The 20,998-nt window shown below is 52.8% G+C and overlaps 1 protein-coding gene across 2 annotated transcripts; it reads left to right on the top strand.

Moving 5' to 3' along the window:
• Window positions 1-11,230: 11,230 nt before the first annotated feature.
• On the top strand, window positions 11,231-18,877 carry LRR1 (leucine rich repeat protein 1). Of its 2 annotated transcripts, none has more exons than XM_048307407.1 (4): window positions 11,231-11,658; window positions 11,752-11,850; window positions 15,352-16,079; window positions 17,957-18,877. In XM_048307407.1, exons 3-4 carry the CDS (start codon window positions 15,484-15,486, stop codon window positions 18,207-18,209), a joined length of 849 nt encoding a protein of 282 aa, XP_048163364.1. In that variant the 5' UTR covers window positions 11,231-11,658; window positions 11,752-11,850; window positions 15,352-15,483; the 3' UTR covers window positions 18,210-18,877. The 2 variants fall into 2 exon arrangements, with proteins under 2 accessions (XP_048163364.1, XP_048163362.1); XM_048307405.1 differs by having other exon boundaries at window positions 11,394-11,665.
• Window positions 18,878-20,998: the final 2,121 nt, after the last annotated feature.

Raw genomic sequence — 20,998 nt, forward strand, 5'->3', positions numbered from 1 at the left:
AGCAGCCTCCTGAGAAGTGGCATTTTGACAGGGATTTTTTCTGAACCATTAACTTTTGTTTGCTGGAGCTTTCCCTGCAAAGCGCTGGATCCGCATCCCGACACGTTCGCGTGGGATTCCTCAGCGCCGCTTCTCGCCCCAAAAATACTCTGAAAAAGGAGATTTGGCCTCTCTAGGTACACTCTGGCCTGGAACAGAGAAAGCCTTTGGAAAGGATTGATGCCAGTCTTATCACATTCATGTATATTTTAATTATGATTATCAGCAGAAGTCATAATTAATGGCAGTGGAATATCTCCATATTAACAGCTATCAGGAGCAGCCCACACAATTTCATGGGGGTGACCTCAGTGCTTTTGTGGGAATCTCAGCCCAATTGCCAGCTGTCCAAAGGCTCCTTTTGCCGGCACTGATCCAACTTTCAGCAGAACTGTGCAGCTCAGTGATATTAAAGTCAGCAAAACTCTCAAGTATAAACCCATTTCCCAGGTTTTTTCACGAGGGAGTGTTCCTGAGGTCAGCCCTGCACCGTTTGCTGAGGCAGGACTTCAGCCTCCCGTGCTGGCACAGAGCTCCAAGGGAAGGAAAGTGTCCCAGGAAAGCTGTTTTCGACAAATCTCATCAAACTGTGCTGGGGGAGAGCAAACACCACAAAAACTGGGATTTGCTGGCACAGGGGCTTGGACATCACACATCCTTCCCTGTTCTTGGGTAACAGAGTTATCAGAGATCTCCTGAGTAGCTACACCAGTAAAAAAGTGACTTTTCCAGCCCAGATGCAGCTGCATAAGCATTCGGAGTGGCAGAATGAAAAGAATTTTAAAAGCCCACCATGGAGTGAGATGGTGCCGCCTCCTGCACCTGGGTCACCGTGGAACACTCCAGGCTGGGGGAAGAGGGGCTGGAAAACTGGGAAAGGCCCTGGGGGTGCTGGGGACAGCAGCTGGACACGAGCTGGGTGTGCCCAGGTGGGCAAAGCCAAGGGCACCTGGGCTGTGCCACCTTGGGGTGACAGCAGGGCCGGGGCAGTGCCCGTCCCTGTGCTGGCACTGCTGGGGCACCTGCAGTGCTGGGGGCAGCTCTGGGACAAGAGAGACACGGAGGGGCTGGAGCGAGTCCAGGGAAGGGAACGGAGCTGGGAAGGGGCTGGAGAGTTCCTGAGGGAGCTGGGAAAGGGGCTCAGGCTGGAGCAAGGGAGGCTCAGGGGGGACCTTGTGGCTCTGCACAAGTCCCTGACAGGAGGGGGCAGCCGGGGGGGTCGGGCTCTGCTGCCAGGGAACAGGGACAGGAGGAGAGGGAACGGCCTCAGGCTGGGCCAGGGGAGGCTCAGGTTGGATGTTGGGAAAATTCCTCCATGGAAAGGGCGCTCCGGCCTTGGCACAGCTGCGCAGGGAGGTTTGGAGTGCCCAGCCCTGGGAGTGCTCCAACACCTGTGGCTGTGGCATGGGCGGACGTGGTCAGCGGTGGCCGTGGTGGTGCTGGTTGCACTCAGGGATCTCCGAGGTCTTTTCCAACCTTGATTCCGCTCTCAAGGCAGCCCCACGGAGGAGCAGCACAAAAGGCACCCCCAGGCTGCGAGCGGAGGGTTCAGAACACGCTGCGGCAGCAGGAACGAAGCTCTGCAGGATGAAACTGAAAAGGGGAGAAATGCCGGGCTCTGTGAAAGGGAACAACTGAGAGAGCCACAAACGAGCCACCAAACGTCTCACAGGGGACACCACCAGCAGCACAGGTGTGAAGGGACTTCTTTGTGCCCCAGAACTGTGAATCCACAGCCCAAGCCACGTGCACACACTGCAGATGTGAAGTGTATTTTTACTCCCAGCAAGCACCTGGGAATGAAAAAACCTCAGCCCCAAAGCTTGATGTCTAAACAGCAACACAGAAGTTCTAAAGCAGCTGTCGAGAGAAACAAAACACAGCAAAAACAAAGCAGAAAGGGAGCAAAAACTTGTCACGCTGGCCGTGTTTCCGAGGGTGACAGGTTCTGCCGTGCTGGGAATGCAGCACCAAACACAAAAATCCTACTGCAACTCCTGGATCCCACAGCAGGAAGGACATGGAGATTCCCAGTGGGAATCAGGGATGCAGCACTCGGCTGTGTTCCCATCACTCCCTCAGGAATAGCCAGGTTTAGCTCATTCTGTCTGCCCAGAGAGGGGGGATTTGCCCCTGGATCCCCTGGAATGTTCCAGGCCAGGCTGGACACTGGGGCTGGGAGCAGCCCGGGACAGTGGGAGGTGTCCCTGCCCGTGGCAGCGCTGGCACTGGATGAGCTTTAAGGTCCTTCCAAGCCCAAATCGTTCTGTGAGTCTTAGAGCCCTGAAATTCTCGTGACAAGAGCTTAAGGTCCCTTCCCAAAAAAACCCCATTGCACGACTCTGCAGCTTCTGGAGCCCTGGGTCCATGGAAATGCAGTTTCAGAGGGGCTCCGAGGAAATGGTGTTTTGGGGAGAGCAGAGTGGCTGGAACAGAGGAACAGGATCGGTCTCCTCGAGCGAGCCCTTGTGTCTCAGGGAGCGGGATCGGCTCGCTCCTAACGCACCTGGTGACTCCCAGAGCGGGGGATGGAAACGCAGCCCTGGTCCGAAAGAAACCCTGCCCGGGAAGGCGGGCTGGGATTGGGAGCTGGCTGCGGGAGCTCGCTGTTAAAGGCGATCTTTTGGCTGTAAAGGTGCGCCTTTGTCTCTGTGCGAAGCACCCGGCCGTAGCGCCCTTTGCGCTGCTGTCTCCTGATTTCCTTAAGCTTTTATTAAACGGTCCCTTTTCTTCAACTTTCCTTCAAATTCTAGAGTGAGGCTCATTTTGGCAGCTGCGCGTGCGCGGATCCTTGCGCGTGCGCAGATGGCAGGGGTGCGCGGATGAGTGCGCATGCGCGGGCGGGGACGCATCACCGCCGATCCCTCCGCGGGCAGGACCGCATCACAAATAGTCCCTCCTGGCGGATCACTCCGCGGGTCCTCGGATCAGTGCGCATGCGCGAGCGGGGACGCATCACCGCTGATTCCTCCGCGGGCAGGACCGCATCACAAATAGTCCCTCCCGGCGGATCACTCCGCTTGCGCATGCGCACAGCCGCTGATCCCTCCGCGGGCGGGCCGCATCACCGCTGATCCCTCTGTTCTGAACGGGATTGTGGTGTTGGCTTTTTGCACGTTCCATCATTGTTAGGAATGGATTGTGATGTTGGTTTTTTCATGGTCCTTAATGTGAGAAAAGCTTTGCCTGGGTTCTGTAATGTAACGCTGTAGAATGTCTGCAGTTTGGGTGCTCAGTTTGGGAAGGATGGGGGGGGGGGGTCTTCACAGTCCTGGAAAATTTTATCAGAAGAAAAGAACCCGGAACCAGACGGAATGGAGCCAAGGAAAAAGATAAGACTGATAAGATGATACTCAGCAACTCCAAAGAATTAATGAATGATGCATGATGGTGATGAATAAAAATAAGCGATGTACTTTTAAAGCCGATCTTTTGGCTGTACAGGTGCGCCTTTGGCTCTCTGCCGAAGCACCCGGCCGTACCGCCCCTTTTGCTGCTGTCTCCTAATTGTCCCTTTTCTTCAACTTTCCTTCAAATTTTACAAATAGCGAACCTCGTGTTTCACAATTTGGTGGCCCGTACGGGGATAAGGGCTCAGCTCTGGGATCTCCCGGGGAACCCAGAGCAGGGGGGGGCCCCCGCCCGCTTTTGGCGGCCTCGCTTTGTGCTTCCCGGCGGGGTCAGGGGGCTTCGCAGTCAAACACCCGGAGCGCAAGAGAGGAGACAAAGCAACAAGAAAGGAAAGAAAAGGCTCCCTGAGGAACCGCGGTAATTAAACACGTAAAATCTTGGGCACCAAGGCTCCGAGAAAGGTGAGTATTTTTTCTTTCCTCTTTTTGGGGGGATAAGGGCGATGAAAGTGTGTGCATGAGACGCGGGCTGGTTACCCCAGAGCTGCGAAGCGAGTGTGGAGCCTCTGAGGCTGCGGCTCTGCGCTGCCGCGAGGGAAGCAGTCAGTAAAGAGGCGAAGCCAAAGATAAAAGGAGTGAGAGAAGCCCCGGGTTAACTGGGACGGGCTTTCAGGGAAGGGATTGGAGTCCTTGAAGGAGGGGAGTCAAGAATTTCCTAGTATGGGATCCGAGAAATTTAGGGTTTAAGACTGCCGGATTGAGGGTTCAAGAATTCGAGACATCCGGGTTTAATTCTGCTAACTGGAGGGTTAGTTCCGAGACATTTGGGTTTTGAGGCTGCTGGATTGAGAGTTGAAAAAAAAAAAAATTCAAGAAACCCAGGCTTAATTGTGCCAAATTGAAGATTACTTCAAGAAAGCTGGAATTTTGGGCCCAGGGGTGAGCATTGGCCAACAATTTGAAATTAAAAGGTACCTAAGTCTTGTGTGGTTGTGACTGATAGCGCTTGAGAAAGAGAAGTTGGAACAATAAAAAGGAGTGAGTGAGAATGAATGAGGATGTATGTGATAGAAATGCTAAACCTTGAAACAGAACTTTATTTTCTGGAAGGAGGCACATTTTATTAAGGGGCCGAAGCCGGGTTCAATGGAGCCGCGGCAGAGAGCGCAGCGGGGGCAGGGGCTGCTGGAACGGCCGCGGACATCGGGAGCGGGGCAGGGGCGGGGCCGGGGCGGGCCCCAAAAGCGGCGGGCTGGGAGCTGTGGGGCGGAGAGCCGGGCTGGGGCCGGGCACAGGGACACCGAAAGCGGTGGGCTGGGAGCTGTGGGGCGGAGAGCCGGGCTGGGGCCGGGCACAGGGACACCGAAAGCGGCGGGCTGGGCTGGTGTGGAGCGGAGAGCCGGGCTGGGGCCGGGCACACGGACACCGAAAGCGGCGGGCTGGGAGCTGTGGAGCGGAGAGCCGGGCTGGGGCCGGGCACAGGGACACCGAAAGCGGCGGGCTGGGAGCTGTGGAGCGGAGAGCCGGGCTGGGGCCGGGCACAGGGACACCGAAAGCGGCGGGCTGGGCTGGTGTGGAGCGGAGAGCCGGGCTGGGGCCGGGCACAGGGACACCGAAAGCGGCGGGCTGGGCTGCTGTGGAGCGGAGAGCCGGGCTGGGGCCGGGCACACGGACACCGAAAGCGGCGGGCTGGGAGCTGTGGAGCGGAGAGCCGGGCTGGGGCCGGGCACACGGACACCGAAAGCGGCGGGCTGGGAGCTGTGGAGCGGAGAGCCGGGCTGGGGCCGGGCACAGGGACACCGAAAGCGGCGGGCTGGGAGCTGTGGAGCGGAGAGCCGGGCTGGGGCCGGGCACAGGGACACCGAAAGCGGCGGGCTGGGCTGGTGTGGAGCGGAGAGCCGGGCTGGGGCCGGGCACAGGAACACCGAAAGCGGCGGGCTGGGAGCTGTGGAGCGGAGAGCCGGGCTGGGGCCGGGCACAGGAACACCGAAAGCGGCGGGCTGGGCTGGTGTGGAGCGGAGAGCCGGGCTGGGGCCGGGCACAGGGACACCGAAAGCGGCGGGCTGGGCTGGTGTGGAGCGGAGAGCCGGGCTGGGGACGGGCACAGGGACACCGAAAGCGGCGGGCTGGGAGCTGTGGAGCGGAGAGCCGGGCTGGGGACGGGCACAGGGACACCGAAAGCGGCGGGCTGGGCTGGTGTGGAGCGGAGAGCCGGGCTGGGGCCGGGCACACGGACACCGAAAGCGGCGGGCTGCGCTACCTCTGGAGCCGCAGGGGCTGGAGGGGGCGGCGGGAACAGCGGGGCTACCGGCGGAGCCGCCGCCGCCGGGACAAGCGGTGGAGCCACGGGCGGTGCCTGAGAGCCGGCACAGGCGGGACCTCGGGCTCCGGGAGCGGCGCTGCAGCTGCGAGCGGCGCCGCAGGAGCCTGGGCTTGGGGTGAGGTAGGCGGGAATGGAGGGGGCGATGCTTCCAGGGGCTCCCAGCCCTTCTCTTTCTTGCTTTCCCTTTGCTTCTTTCCTTGGGTCTCGGACAACTTTAAAATTCTTATTCCCTTAGACTCTGTTTCCCACCCAGCATGAAGCGTACTTGCTTTCTTCTATGTTAACGAGTTCTTTTGAATTTACAAATCCTTGTAAAGCCTGACGGATCCAGACTTCAAGAGCCATGTCTGGGCCAGAAGACACGGTCGGATCTTATTTCCTTCTCGGCCCAACCAAACATACAAAGCTGGATCATTTTGACTTTGCTCGTTTCCTTTGTCCTTGGGTTTGTATTCCAGTTAGCCAGCATCACTCCCCAAGGGCTTTCCTGGGCTATTTCTGCTGGCACGCCTCTATTCCCTTTTTTATTCCCTGACTCTTGCTTACTAGTTTTATGTCCCATTTTCTCAGAATCTTATCTATCTTTCCCAGGCCTTTGTTTCCCACCTTTTTAATAAAAACCAACAAAACAACTATTCAAACCTCACCACCTCTTTCCCCTTTCTTCTCCTAGAATACAACAGTTCCCTCCTCTTAATAAAATGTGCCTCCTTCCAGAAAATAAAGTTCTATTTCAAGGTTTAGCATTTTTATCACATACATTCTCATTCATTCTCACTCACTCCTTTTTATTGTTCCAACTTCTCTTTCTCAAGCGCTATCAGTCACAACCACACAAGACTTAGGTACCTTTTAATTTCAAATTGTTGGCCAATGCTCACCCCTGGGCCCAAAATTCCAGCTTTCTTGAAGTAATCTTCAATTTGGCACAATTAAGCCTGGGTTTCTTGAATTTTTTTTTTTTTCAACTCTCAATCCAGCAGCCTCAAAACCCAAATGTCTCGGAACTAACCCTCCAGTTAGCAGAATTAAACCCGGATGTCTCGAATTCTTGAACCCTCAATCCGGCAGTCTTAAACCCTAAATTTCTCGGATCCCATACTAGGAAATTCTTGACTCCCCTCCTTCAAGGACTCCAATCCCTTCCCTGAAAGCCCGTCCCAGTTAACCCGGGGCTTCTCTCACTCCTTTTATCTTTGGCTTCGCCTCTTTACTGACTGCTTCCCTCGCGGCAGCGCAGAGCCGCAGCCTCAGAGGCTCCACACTCGCTTCGCAGCTCTGGGGTAACCAGCCCGCGTCTCATGCACACACTTTCATCCCCTTTATCCCCCCAAAAAGAGGAAAGAAAAAATACTCACCTTTCTCGGAGCCTTGGTGCCCAAGATTTTACGTGTTTAATTACCGCGGTTCCTCAGGGAGCCTTTTCTTTCCTTTCTTGTTGCTTTGTCTCCTCTCTTGCGCTCCGGGTGTTTGACTGCGAAGCCCCCTGACCCCGCCGGGAAGCACAAAGCGAGGCCGCCAAAAGCGGGCGGGGGCCCCCCCCTGCTCTGGGTTCCCCGGGAGATCCCAGAGCTGAGCCCTTATCCCCGTACGGGCCACCAAATTGTGAAACACGAGGTTCGCTATTTGTAAAATTTGAAGGAAAGTTGAAGAAAAGGGACAATTAGGAGACAGCAGCAAAAGGGGCGGTACGGCCGGGTGCTTCGGCAGAGAGCCAAAGGCGCACCTGTACAGCCAAAAGATCGGCTTTAAAAGTACATCGCTTATTTTTATTCATCACCATCATGCATCATTCATTAATTCTTTGGAGTTGCTGAGTATCATCTTATCAGTCTTATCTTTTTCCTTGGCTCCATTCCGTCTGGTTCCGGGTTCTTTTCTTCTGATAAAATTTTCCAGGACTGTGAAGACCCCCCCCCCCCCATCCTTCCCAAACTGAGCACCCAAACTGCAGACATTCTACAGCGTTACATTACAGAACCCAGGCAAAGCTTTTCTCACATTAAGGACCATGAAAAAACCAACATCACAATCCATTCCTAACAATGATGGAACGTGCAAAAAGCCAACACCACAATCCCGTTCAGAACAGAGGGATCAGCGGTGATGCGGCCCGCCCGCGGAGGGATCAGCGGCTGTGCGCATGCGCAAGCGGAGTGATCCGCCGGGAGGGACTATTTGTGATGCGGTCCTGCCCGCGGAGGAATCAGCGGTGATGCGTCCCCGCTCGCGCATGCGCACTGATCCGAGGACCCGCGGAGTGATCCGCCAGGAGGGACTATTTGTGATGCGGTCCTGCCCGCGGAGGGATCGGCGGTGATGCGTCCCCGCCCGCGCATGCGCACTCATCCGCGCACCCCTGCCATCTGCGCACGCGCAAGGATCCGCGCACGCGCAGCTGCCAAAATGAGCCTCACTCTAGAATTTGAAGGAAAGTTGAAGAAAAGGGACCGTTTAATAAAAGCTTAAGGAAATCAGGAGACAGCAGCGCAAAGGGCGCTACGGCCGGGTGCTTCGCACAGAGACAAAGGCGCACCTTTACAGCCAAAAGATCGCCTTTAACAGCGAGCTCCCGCAGCCAGCTCCCAATCCCAGCCCGCCTTCCCGGGCAGGGTTTCTTTCGGACCAGGGCTGCGTTTGCATCCCCCGCTCTGGGAGTCACCAGGTGCGTTAGGAGCGAGCCGATCCCGCTCCCTGAGACACAAGGGCTTGCTCGAGGAGACCGATCCTGTTCCTCTGTTCCAGCCACTCTGCTCTCCCCAAAACACCATTTCCTCGGAGCTCCTCTGAAACTGCATTTCCATGGACCCAGGGCTCCAGAAGCTGCAGAGTCGTGCAATGGGGTTTTTTTGGGAAGGGACCTTAAGCTCTTGTCACGAGAATTTCAGGGCTCTAAGACTCACAGAACGATTTGGGCTTGGAAGGACCTTAAAGCTCATCCAGTGCCAGCGCTGCCACGGGCAGGGACACCTCCCACTGTCCCGGGCTGCTCCCAGCCCCAGTGTCCAGCCTGGCCTGGAACATTCCAGGGGATCCAGGGGCAAATCCCCCCTCTCTGGGCAGACAGAATGAGCTAAACCTGGCTATTCCTGAGGGAGTGATGGGAACACAGCCGAGTGCTGCATCCCTGATTCCCACTGGGAATCTCCATGTCCTTCCTGCTGTGGGATCCAGGAGTTGCAGTAGGATTTTTGTGTTTGGTGCTGCATTCCCAGCACGGCAGAACCTGTCACCCTCGGAAACACGGCCAGCGTGACAAGTTTTTGCTCCCTTTCTGCTTTGTTTTTGCTGTGTTTTGTTTCTCTCGACAGCTGCTTTAGAACTTCTGTGTTGCTGTTTAGACATCAAGCTTTGGGGCTGAGGTTTTTTCATTCCCAGGTGCTTGCTGGGAGTAAAAATACACTTCACATCTGCAGTGTGTGCACGTGGCTTGGGCTGTGGATTCACAGTTCTGGGGCACAAAGAAGTCCCTTCACACCTGTGCTGCTGGTGGTGTCCCCTGTGAGACGTTTGGTGGCTCGTTTGTGGCTCTCTCAGTTGTTCCCGTGCAGGGCTGACCTCAGGAACACTCCCTCGTGAAAAAACCTGGGAAATGGGTTTATACTTGAGAGTTTTGCTGACTTTAATATCACTGAGCTGCACAGTTCTGCTGAAAGTTGGATCAGTGCTGGCAAAAGGAGCCTTTGGACAGCTGGCAATTGGGCTGAGATTCCCACAAAAGCACTGAGGTCACTCCCATGAAATTGTGTGGGCTGCTCCTGATAGCTGTTAATATGGAGATATTCCACTGCCATTAATTATGACTTCTGCTGATAATCATAATTAAAATATACATGAATGTGATAAGACTGGCATCAATCCTTTCCAAAGGCTTTCTCTGTTCCAGGCCAGAGTGTACCTAGAGAGGCCAAATCTCCTTTTTCAGAGTATTTTTGGGGCGAGAAGCGGCGCTGAGGAATCCCACGCGAACGTGTCGGGATGCGGATCCAGCGCTTTGCAGGGAAAGCTCCAGCAAACAAAAGTTAATGGTTCAGAAAAAATCCCTGTCAAAATGCCACTTCTCAGGAGGCTGCTGTGCCAACCTTCTGGTTTCAGGTTTATGAGGAGCTAAGGAGTGGTTTGAGATTTATTGGGAGCTAAGGAAGGCTCCATCCTGGCTGAGCAGCTGGGATTGCACGTGCAGAGATCATGGCCAGCGTCTGCTGAGCACCCCAAAGAAATCAGCTCCAAATTCACCTCTGCACCCTAAAGCAGCCCAGCTGAGCAGCTCAGGTGCTCCCTGTATTTCCCAGTGCAGGAGGAACAGGCCTTGGAGCAGTTTAAAGTCCTGCTTCCTCCTGCCCCTCTCCAAATTAACTGCCCTGACACTAATTGGCATCTCCTCAGTGCCTGCAGCTGCTTCCAAGGAGCTCCAAACGAACTCTTAAACAAGGTAGGGAGCAGCTCAGGGAGAGCTGGTGCCTGGGAACGGAGGAGTTCCTCTGTGTCCCCTCAGCTCCTCCGTGTCCCCTCATGCCCACCATCCCTTCAACTCCTCTGTTCCCTCGATGTCCTTACGCTGAATTCTCTGTCCGTTCCTTTGCTCCCTGTTGCTGGTGGCACCATTCTCTCCTCTAGCCTCTTTTTTCAATGCCAACAGATGTCACCAGGTGTATTGTGCTATACTTGATGTTTATGGAAAAATTTGTATTTTATGTCGTGCTTGGCTGTGACTGTACATTATGTAGGCGGGAAGTGGGGATTAGATGGGTGGATTTATGTAAACTTTAGTGTATGAATTATTTTGCTTTTTTATTCCCTGGCGTGCTCGATCTGTGGAGAATTTCCACCTTGTGCCCTGCGCAGAATAAACAATGTCCTCTTTCTAAAGCTGACTCGTTGTTCATGTTTAGAGTCCCTAAGATTCGGCAACACCCTCAGCTCTTCTGTGTCCACTCACAACTCCCCCATGTCCCCTCACCTCCCATGTCCCTTCCCACCCTCCGTGTCTCCTCACCCTCCATGTTCCCTCACACCCCTGTATCCTCTCAGCTCCTCTGTGTCCCATCAGCTCCTCCATGTCCATTCCCAAACCCGTGTTCCTCACACCTCCACACCTCCTCCCATCCTCAACATCCCCTCATATCCTCAATGTCCCCTCACACTCCATGTTCTCTCACACGCCCGCGTCCCCTCACACCTGTGTCCCCTCACACTCTCCATGCCCCCTCACACCCCTATATCCCCTCCCGCCCACGTTGCCGCAGATTACCCTCTCACCCCCTATCCCCTCAGTCCTGTGTCCACCCCCGTGTCCCCTCACACCCCCGTGTCCCCTCACACCCCCGTGTCCCCTCACACCCCCCCCGTGTCCCCTCACATCCCCCCCGTGTCCCCTCACACCCTCTCACTCCCGCCGCCCCTCTCGCCCTTTCCCGCCAAGCCGCACCATCCGCCTCCAGCAGGAGGTGCCAGCGGCCCGGGCGCTGCGGGCCGGCGCTCGGGCTGCCCTGGGCTGCCGGTGCGGCCGCTGCCGCCGGTACCGCCGGAGCTGCCGCCCTCCTTTCCCGCTCCGCGGTCCCGTTCTCCGGGCGGCCCCGCGCCCCTCACCGTGCAGCGGACGGGATCCGGGCAGCGCGGCGGGCTGGTACCGCGGCTGGCAGGCACCACAGCGGGCGCCTGTGCGCGCACAGAGCGGGAGGCCCCCGGCGGCGCTGCCCGCCGTGCGCGGGCCGGGGCCGGTACCGGGACCGGGAGGGGGACCAGGACCGGGACCAGGACCAGGACCGGGATCGGGATGCGGCTGCAGTGCGAGGTGGAGGTGCTCAGCCGGCTCCTGCCCACCTACGGGCTGCGGGGCCGCGGCCGCGCGGCGCGGGCGCTGCTGTCGCTCGGGCGCCCGCCCGGCGCTGCCGGTGCAGGGATTTACCTCATGGTGTGCACGGCGCGGGACCGCGGCGGGGCTCGGTACAAGGTTGGGGACGGCGGCGGGGGGCGGGACACAGCGGGGGGGGGGGGGGGGGTGCCCCGGGGCGGCCGCTGAGCCCGCTGTGCCCGCAGGTGCAGCAGAACGTGGAGCGGCTCTTCACGCGCTTCGTGGAGGAGGGGAAGGCCACGGTGCGGCTGCGGGAGCCCGCGGTGGATCTGTGCCTCAGCAAGGTGGGAACGGGAACGGCGGGGCCGGGAGGCTCCGGCACCGCCACAGCGACAGAGCCGGGGCTCAACAGGCTCTGCCCCGCCGCGGGAAGGGGGGACGGGACATTAGAATTCCAGAATGTTTGGGTTGGAAGGGACATTAAAGCCCATCCAGTGCCACCCCTGCCATGGGCAGGGACACCTTCCACTGTCCCAGGCTGCTCCAAGCCCCGATGTCCAGCCTGGCCTTGGACACTTCCAGGGATCCAGTGGCAGCCCCAGCTTCTCTGGGCACCCTGTGCCAGGGCCTCTCCATCCTCACAGCCAGGAATTCCCAATTCCCAATATCCCACCTAACCGTGCCTTCTGGCAGTGGGAAGCCGTTCCTTCTTTTCTGGGCTGTGTTCTTTCTCCTCTTCTGCTTCAGAAGTCCATTTTCATGTTTTGCTTCATAGCTTCTTTCGAAACAACTTTTTTCACTCCTCTGAGTATTGGTCTTTGGTCTTAAGTTCCATTAAATAGTTGTTCCTGACAGGCTTTCTCATGGAAAATAAAAGAATATCCTCTTGTTTTCGTGGACAAACATCAGTGCCCACTGTGCCTTTCAAAGTACACAGGGAGCAGGGCACAGGCACCATCTCACCTTATTCCACACTGTATTTATTTAGAGTTCATAGAGGATTTGGAAGCTGTGAAGTGTTTTTAACAATGCTAAACTCACCCAAAAAATCACATATTAACACTAAATTGTCATGTCCTTTTCTTCTGTGCCTGTTGCAGGAATCTTTTGTAGCCCCATAGGAGAGAAAAGTGGGACAGGTTTTCTAAAGCCTCTGAGTTCTTACCTAAAGCTTTAGAGTCAGGCTGTGTAAATAAAAGCAAATAATGTTGATTGCTGGCTTGGAAAATCCTTTTGATTTTCTGTTGTCTGAAGCTGAGGAAGGCAGCCTTAATTTTATGAACCTGTTAAAGGGTTAAATGGAAAGGGAGGACACCAACCCAGTTATTTTTTTCCTGTTACAAGCCCATTTGCTCTGTATTTTGGAAACATTAAGGGTCTTGCATTAGATCCAGAATAACTTCTGTTTCCTTGACTCTGATTTTTTCTGCTGAGAGTGAGAGTGAGAAATCAAAAAGTTTATCTCAAAATATTACAGCTTCCTCTTGAGCTCTCCAAATCCAGAACCCAAATTTAAGATGTTTGATAACTCTTCTGTAGTTTTCTGCCAGATTTTTATTACTTCATTACAGAAAAGCTTCTTAACTCTCAAAAATGGACAAAAACTTTGTGGGAAAGAGATTTCCAAATACTGGGAATGGGAATATTGGTTATGTGCAGCTGCCTGGGAAAATCCCCCTGCTTGTGCTCTGCCAGGCCCTGGATTGCTGCAATCAGCCAAGTGAGGAATTGAGTTGGGAAACATCAGTGCAGAGCATCCAACCCTGGAGCAGAAATAATAAAGTCTGGGTGTTTGGTGCGGTTTATTTCCCTTCAGCAGGTCCGAGCCTGCTTCCCTGGATCCGCCTCAGCTCCGATTTCCTTTGCATCGCTCATGGAGCTCTGAGACTTGGGAGGCATCAGCACACATTAAACTCCTTTCCCAGCAAAATCCCTGTGGCTGAGACTTCAGGCTTGTGGCAGGAAATTGCATCCTGAGCTCTTCCAAATAATTATTGGCTTTTTTTTTTTTTCTTAGATGTGTCTTAGTATTTTCCTCAACACATTCAAGGTTTCTCAACAAGAGGTTGAGAGCTACTGCATGGCCCTTAGGGAGGTCTTGTGGAGGAACTTGTGCTTTGTGCTTGAGAGCAAAGAAATCCAGCCTGTAACTTCATTCTGTTGTTCAGTATTCATTTCACTTGCTCCTTACAAGTCTGGAGGACTTTTTGGACTTAATTCCCATTTTAGTTATCTTGGAAATGGCACAAATCCTCCTGGAATTAGGGGAAATCCTGTAGCTAAATGTGTGTGTTAGACTGGCTGAGATAATGAGGGTTGGTGGTCTTAGAGTCCCAGGATGGTTTGGGATGGAAGGGACCCTAAATCCCATCCCGTTTCCCCCCTTCCACTATCCCAGGCTGCTCCAAGCCCCATCCAGCCTGGCCTGGGACACTTCCAGGGATCCAGGGGCAGCCACAGCTTCTCTGGATAACCTCTCTTGGATACAATGGTGTTTGTTGTGCAGCTTCCCTGTCTCTGGAAGGTGTCACAGCAGAAGTTGTGCTTGGAATGCTTAAGAAAAATGATAATTTCAGTTTACAGATGCAGTCAATTATGTCTGGCTTTTAATGTCTGTCTTTATCTCACATTTCCATCCAGGATTATCTCCAATATCTTTGTTTTGTTGTGCTGGGTGCTTATAGCATATTATGTGCTCTAGTCCTGAACCCTCTAGCATTTGGTCTAAACAAACACATTTAGGAGCAGAATTGTCTTTGAGGTGCAAAATGTGTCACTGGGCTGGGGCAGGTCACAGCTGGGAACACAGGGACAACCTCTGGGCTCCCAGAGCCCTGCCAGAATTCCAGGTCTGTTCTTTTGTTTTGCTTCTATGGCTGCATTGTGGGTTTTATTTTAGAATTCACTTTTGAGCTCAGTGCCTGTCAGCTGCACATCAGCTCAAGCAGAAACTTCCTGGAAAATCTAGAAGAGAAATATTTGGTCACAAATGTTCATAAAAGTGAATTAAATCAGTACAACAGATGCATCACAGCTTTCTGGATCTTTATTTAAATACAAGTCACCTGATAATTCTGTTCTTCCTGAGAGTCAGTGGGAGCCTTTAATGGCTTCCCAGTGCCAGAGGGCAGGGATGGATGGGTTATTGGGAAGGAATTCCTGGCTGGGAGGATGAAGAGGCCCTGGCACAGGGTGCCCAGAGAAGCTGGGGCTGCCCCTGGATCCCTGGAAGTGTCCAAGGCCAGGTTGGATGGAGCTTGGAGCAGCCTGGGACAGTGGAAGGTGTCCCTGCCCATGGCAGGGGTGGCACTGGATGGGCTTTAATGTCCCTTCCAACCCAAACCATCCTGGGATTTTACTGCTATTATATTGTATCCCACCTAAAGCATTATTTGATCTTTGTTTGCAAATAATTTGCCTCTTGTCTGCTGCTGGCACAAGCAGAGCTGTGTGTGGCCACGAGCACTGACTTCACCTGCATTGAAGCTTTCCACCTTCCTTTATGCTGAATTCAACCCCTGCTTCCATCCTTTTTCTTCCTAGCAACTTCCAGGACTTACTGCCTCAGATTTTAGACCTCTTATTTCCCCATGTGTGTTTGTTCCTTATCCTGGTGGATTTTAGGGAGGTTGCAGTGCATCAGGGGTTTTTTTTCTTTATTTTCAGCTGTGGATTCCATGCGTTGTTCCTTCCCTGGGTGCTGCAGCACAGTTTGATCCGGATTATTCATAACAGAGCCATTCCCTCTCCCATCCCATTGCCCTGCTGAGTGACACAAAACAGCTCAGAAAGTGTTAATAACCAGGATAATGAACTTCTAACTCAAGCCTTGTGTTCCCCTGCAGGCAAATGTGATCAATTTAAAGACTTTCCTTTCAGCCGTGAGACTGGCTCACCAAGGCAGTGACACCGGAGTTCTCCCTCTCTCACCTCTGGTCCCAGCAAAGAACTCTGACGTGGAGAAACCCAAGACCAAAATGATCATCACTTCCAGGAGGGACTATCCCCTCACCAAGAGCTTCCCCTTCTCCCTGGAGCACCTGCAGACCTCGTACTGCAAACTGGCCAGGATCGACACGAGGGTGCTGTGCCTGAAGAAGCTCCGCAAGCTGGACCTGAGCCACAACCACATCAAGCAGCTGCCAGCCACCCTGGGGGACCTGGTGTGTCTGCAGGAGCTCGACCTGCACGACAACCACCTGGAGGCCTTCAGCGGGGCCCTGTGCAGCTCCAGCCTGCAGAAATCCCTGCAGTTCCTGGACCTGAGCCAGAACCAGATCCAGGCGCTGCCCATTGAGTTCTGCCAGCTGCGGGGCCTGGTGCAGCTGAGGCTCGACGACAACGCCCTGCTGCGCCTGCCCTGCAGGATCGGGCAGCTGAGCCACCTGCGCTTCCTGTCGGCAGCACGCAACAAGCTGCCCTTCCTGCCCAGTGACTTCAGGAAACTCTGTCTGGAGAACCTGGATCTCTTTGGGAATCCTTTTGAGCAGCCCAATCCGCTGGTTCCCAACATCCAGCTGAAAATCCCATTGACTCTGTTGGAGTGTGCTGCCAGGGCCACCGTCAATCACAGGTAAGGGCAGTGAGGGGCACAGCTGGCACTGCTCCTTCACACCTGTCCACCCTCACCTTCCCTCACTTGGCTCTTTCCTCTCAGTGCCTGTTTTCTCACCTATTAAATTCATAAGATTGAAATCCCTTTGAATTCCCCATGTCAAATCATAGGGATAAGGCAGGAAATTGGTGCCTTGGAAGCATTCAGGGAAAGACAAGAGATTGAAGTGTTTTTATCCACCAAAGGGGGATGAACAAAATATTTTTGGCCAATTTTGGGAAAAGAGAATCAGTTCTACAACCCTGAGCCACTTCTGCAGGCTTCTCCCTGCCGTAGGTTTTCCTTAAGCTCCTCATTTCCCTTGGTGTTGGAGTGAGCGTGTTCTGGCTTATTCAGAGAAGCCCAGCTCTGAGGTAGTTTAAAAAATATTATTTCACCAAGGAAATACCATCCTCCCAGGCTGCTGTTTGTTATCAGCTCCTTCCTCTTCCCCCACACCACTTGCATCGCTCCACCCCTGATCCTTCGTGTACCAGAATCCTCCCGGTACCAGCAGCTGCTGCTGCTGTTCCCACCCTGCTCTGGGTGGAAAGGGAGCACAAAGACAGAAATTTGGCACAGAAAGGGGGCAGAGAGAGGCTTCAAGTGTTCCCAGTCTCCGTCCTGTGCCCATTCCTGCCTTGAGGGTGGGGAGTGCCCCTAAACCCGGGGTAATTGTGCAGAAATTTGCACCAAAGGCATCCACGGGCACACCCTGAAGGGAGCTGAGCCACCCACATGTTCTGGGCCAAATCACCCACTTCTGACCTTGCTGATTTTATAATTAAACCCCACACGTTTCCTTTCCCAACTTTATATAAATTGCAGTGGGTTTGATGTAAATATTAAGGCTGGGGTTTTTTTCTAGAGGATTTAATCCCTCAGCACTGGTCAGATTCCAGTTACTGTAAAAACCTTGAGAAAGGGATGAAACAGAAGGAGAAGATGCAAAAATAATGTTTGGAAATCAGTCTTCATTCTGGGAAAGTGCCAGAGCTCTGATTATGCTTTCCCTGACCAGGAAAAAAGGGTGTTCTGAAATTAAGGTGGTGAAAAAAAAAGCCCCACAGGAGTCTTGGCTGTGTGAGTGACGGTGTGTGGAAAGAACTGGGAACGTGTAGGTGGAGGCAGGATGTGAGTCAGTGGGATCTGTGCTGAGTTTGGAGTGCCAGCTGGGCACTGCTGAGACCCACACTTGAGTTACCCCGACAGAATTCTGCTGGGGAATCATTTATTTTGTACCCCAAACTCGACACTGCTCCACTGCAAATTCCAAAAGGAGCAATTCCCGTTCCTGACTCTGGATGTCATTGCTGACACGATGGATGGAGAGAGCTGTGGAGCAAGAGAACTTTTAATTTCATGCCTGCAGGGCAGTGCTGCTGCAAAAGGCTCATTTCATCTCCTGCTTTCTCTGAGTTGTCTTTCAATGCTGCTACTCCTCGGTGTGAGAGAGGGAGGAGTAAATCGTGGGTGCTGTGTCAGGCCAGGGTGAAACACAGAGATCTCCCTGGGGAATGTGAGGGAAGAACAGAATGTGCCCAGTTGTCTCATTATTCTTAATCTTCCTTTAATTCTCTAATTCTCATTACTCTTAATCTTTAATTCCCTAATTGGCTGTGGCCCAGGATGTCGGGATTGCTGTGAGCTCCCTGTTGTGGTGTCTCCTGGAGTTCATATCCTTAGGGACTGCCTTGGGAGGTGGCATTTCCTTCCTAACCAGTCCAAAATCTCCGGTTTTCCATGTCTGTGCCCTGGGAATAGCATCTCCCACCTGGTGCCTGTGTCCTGTCACTGCGTTTGAGTGACACAGATAACTCTGTGATGAATTCACCCTCACTCCTCTCATCCCACAGAATCCCTTACGGCTGTCACCTCCTCCCTTCCCACCTTTGCAAGGATCTGGAAGTGGCCAAAACGTGCCGGTGTGGGAGCGCCTGCCTGAGCAGCTTCATCCAGATCACGGTGACCATGAACCTGCACCATGTGGCCCACACCGTGGTGCTCGTGGATAACATGGGAGGCACGGAAGCTCCCATCCTCTGCTACTTCTGCTCCCTGGACTGCTATTCCCAATTCCTGGACAGGCACCTCCAGAGCAACGGGTGACCACGAGCCGGTGCCAAAGCTCTGCCTGATGTTGTGCCTGGGAATGGAGGAGCCCGGAGGTGTTTCCTGCTTGTTCCCACCCGCGGTGTCACCGGCGTTCCCTGCGGAGACAAATCCCTCTGGGAGCGAGGGGACACACAGCCTGACCTGGCCTGACTCTTCTCCCCCTCTGGAATCTCCTTTGGCTGGAACACAAAGCAATGTTTAGCTGGAGAGAACCTTCCTTAGAATGTATTTTCCTTTTCCTATTCCCAGGGCTTTGCTCAGAGTATCGCGTTCTGTGGGATAAGTGGTTCCCTCTTGGAAGGAGGAGGTGAGTTTATCCCAAGCTTACCCACACGTGAGGCTCTGAGCTCTGCCCACGGGCAGGGACTGCACTCCACCCTTCCCAACTTTTTTACTGTGGAGGAGAAATCACATCCAGCCCGGTTATGTAATTCCAGGTGCTTCTTTTTTAAAGGTTCTGTTACAACATTCCCACTTGGAGCAGGGACCAGCACTGCTGGGTTTTTACCAGAGCAGATGTTTTTTGGGGTTTCTCTCTTTGTGATACCAGAAATGTCTTTTTTCTAAATACGTGCCTGAAACTTTGTTTCTTAATCCTCATGTTTTACCGATTCTTGAATTTGTTTCACTGTGTTGACTTATTAAATTTTGAAGCCCTTCTATAACTTGTGGATTGTGTTTTGTCTGAGGAGTTTTCCATCCAGTCTATTCCAGGAATTAACTGCTGGCCTTTTTTTGGGGAAGACACCAAAATGTTAAGCATATCCACAAATTCTTTTATTTCATGCCTTGTCAGCTGCTCCATGACTGGGGGATTGGAACAGCAGGGAACAAAGGTCCCTTGAGAAGTTTTTAGGAATCCCATGCCCTGGAACATGTGATGGCTTGGAGGCAGCACGTTGCACTGTTACTTCTGAAGGGGCAGTGAGTGCCAGCTGGGGGAGCTTTAGGTTGGATATTAGGGAAAATTTCTTCATGGAAAGGGGGGTCTGGCATTGGGCACTGATGGAGTCCCCATCCCTGCGGGGATTTCAAAGCCCTGTGGGTGTGGCCCCTGGGGGCGGGGGGCAGTGCTGGCCTTGGCAGTGCTGGGGGACAGCTGGACTCAGTTTTAGAGGTTTTTCCCAATTTTAATGATTCCATGATTCTATGAATTACACCCTTCCCATGTAACCAGAGCTAACCCCGGGCTGATGCTGCTGCAAAGGGAGAAAGATTCCCACTGCAGCATCCCAGGGATTCCTCCTGGAAAAACACCTTTTGGGTGGAGCACACGATCAGGGGAGGCACGGAATCCAGGGCTCCTGTGGGACTCCAGGAATTCTGGATACAGATTTGGAAGTGTCTGTGCAGTGACCCAGAACCTCCCAGGGGAGCCAGCTGTGCTTCCCTGTGGGAATGTCGTTCCCACAGTGACTTGGCTTCCCTTAATCCACTGCAAGCTGCTGGAATGGTGTGGAGAAGGGCAGGAGGCTGCTGGAGCCCTGTTTGCTTCCCAGCCATCACAGAATCCCGGGATGGTTTGGGAGGGAAGAGACCCTAAATCCCATCCCACCCCTGCCATGGGCAGGGACACCTCCCACTGTCCCAGGCTGCTCCCAGCCCCAATGTCCAGCCTGGCCTTGGGCACTGCCAGGGATCCAGGGGCAGCCCCAGCTGCTCTGGCAATTCCAGCCCAGCCCCTCCCCACCCTCCCAGCCAGCAATTCCCAATTCCCAATCTCCCATCCAGCCCTGCCCTCTGGCACTGGGAAGCCATTCCCTGGCTCCTGTCCCTCCATGCTCTCAGCCAAGCCATCAGGGATGTGTTTATCCAGGTGCTGCCTGTGGAAAATTAGCAGAGGAATTCTTGCCATAATTGGTAATTCTAGATTTATTTTATTAAATCCTCATCATTTTAGAATATCTTACGGATTATTCTCCTCATTCTAGAATGTCTTGTATTCCTGAAATTCTGTTATTATGAGGTGTTATCCCTGCAATCATAGAATTATTTGAAAATTTAGAATTATGTTCTTACCTTATTCTTGCAGTTTTAGTTATTTTCTTACCTTATCCTCACAATTTCAAAATTATTTTCTTGTGTTCTTGCCATTCCAGGGATTTTAAATGCAATATTCTTGCAATTCTACATTTTTCCTGTTGCATTTTTGCCTTTCTAGAACTATTTTCTTCATATATTCTTGAAAATCTAGAAAAAAAAAAACCCCTATTCTTGCAATCCTAGAATGAACTTCTTTTTGTTACCATTCTAGATTTTATTCTCTTACTCTTTCAAATCTGTAAATATTTTCTTTTGTTCTTACCATTCTAGAACAATTTTCTCTTCTTTTCTGCCATTCTAAAACTATTTTATTGTGTCGTTCTTGCAATCCCAGAATAGTTTTATCTTACTGCTTTTGTCAACTCAGGATGGTTTTCTTACCTTGTCCTTAACAATTCTAGAATTATTTTATCTTTCTGTATATATTATACTTGCCAATCTAGGATGGTTTCCTTATCTTGTTCCTGCAATTCTAGAATTATTTTACTCTTATATTAATGTTGAAAACTTCGGAGTCATTTTATACTTGCAAGTCTGGAATTAATATCTGAATCTTTGAATGCTGGAGAGAATTTCTTAATTCTTGCCATTCTAGAATGGGTTTATAATCTTAATGTTTCAAATCCAGAATGATTTTATTTTATTCTGTCAATTTTAGAATTATATTCTTTCAATCTTAGAAGTATTTTCTTTCAATCTTAGAAATATTTTATTCTTCCAATCCTACAGTGATTTTATCT

This window comes from Corvus hawaiiensis, chromosome 6 (assembly GCF_020740725.1).
Source record: "Corvus hawaiiensis isolate bCorHaw1 chromosome 6, bCorHaw1.pri.cur, whole genome shotgun sequence".
NCBI classification, from domain to species: domain Eukaryota; kingdom Metazoa; phylum Chordata; class Aves; order Passeriformes; family Corvidae; genus Corvus; species Corvus hawaiiensis.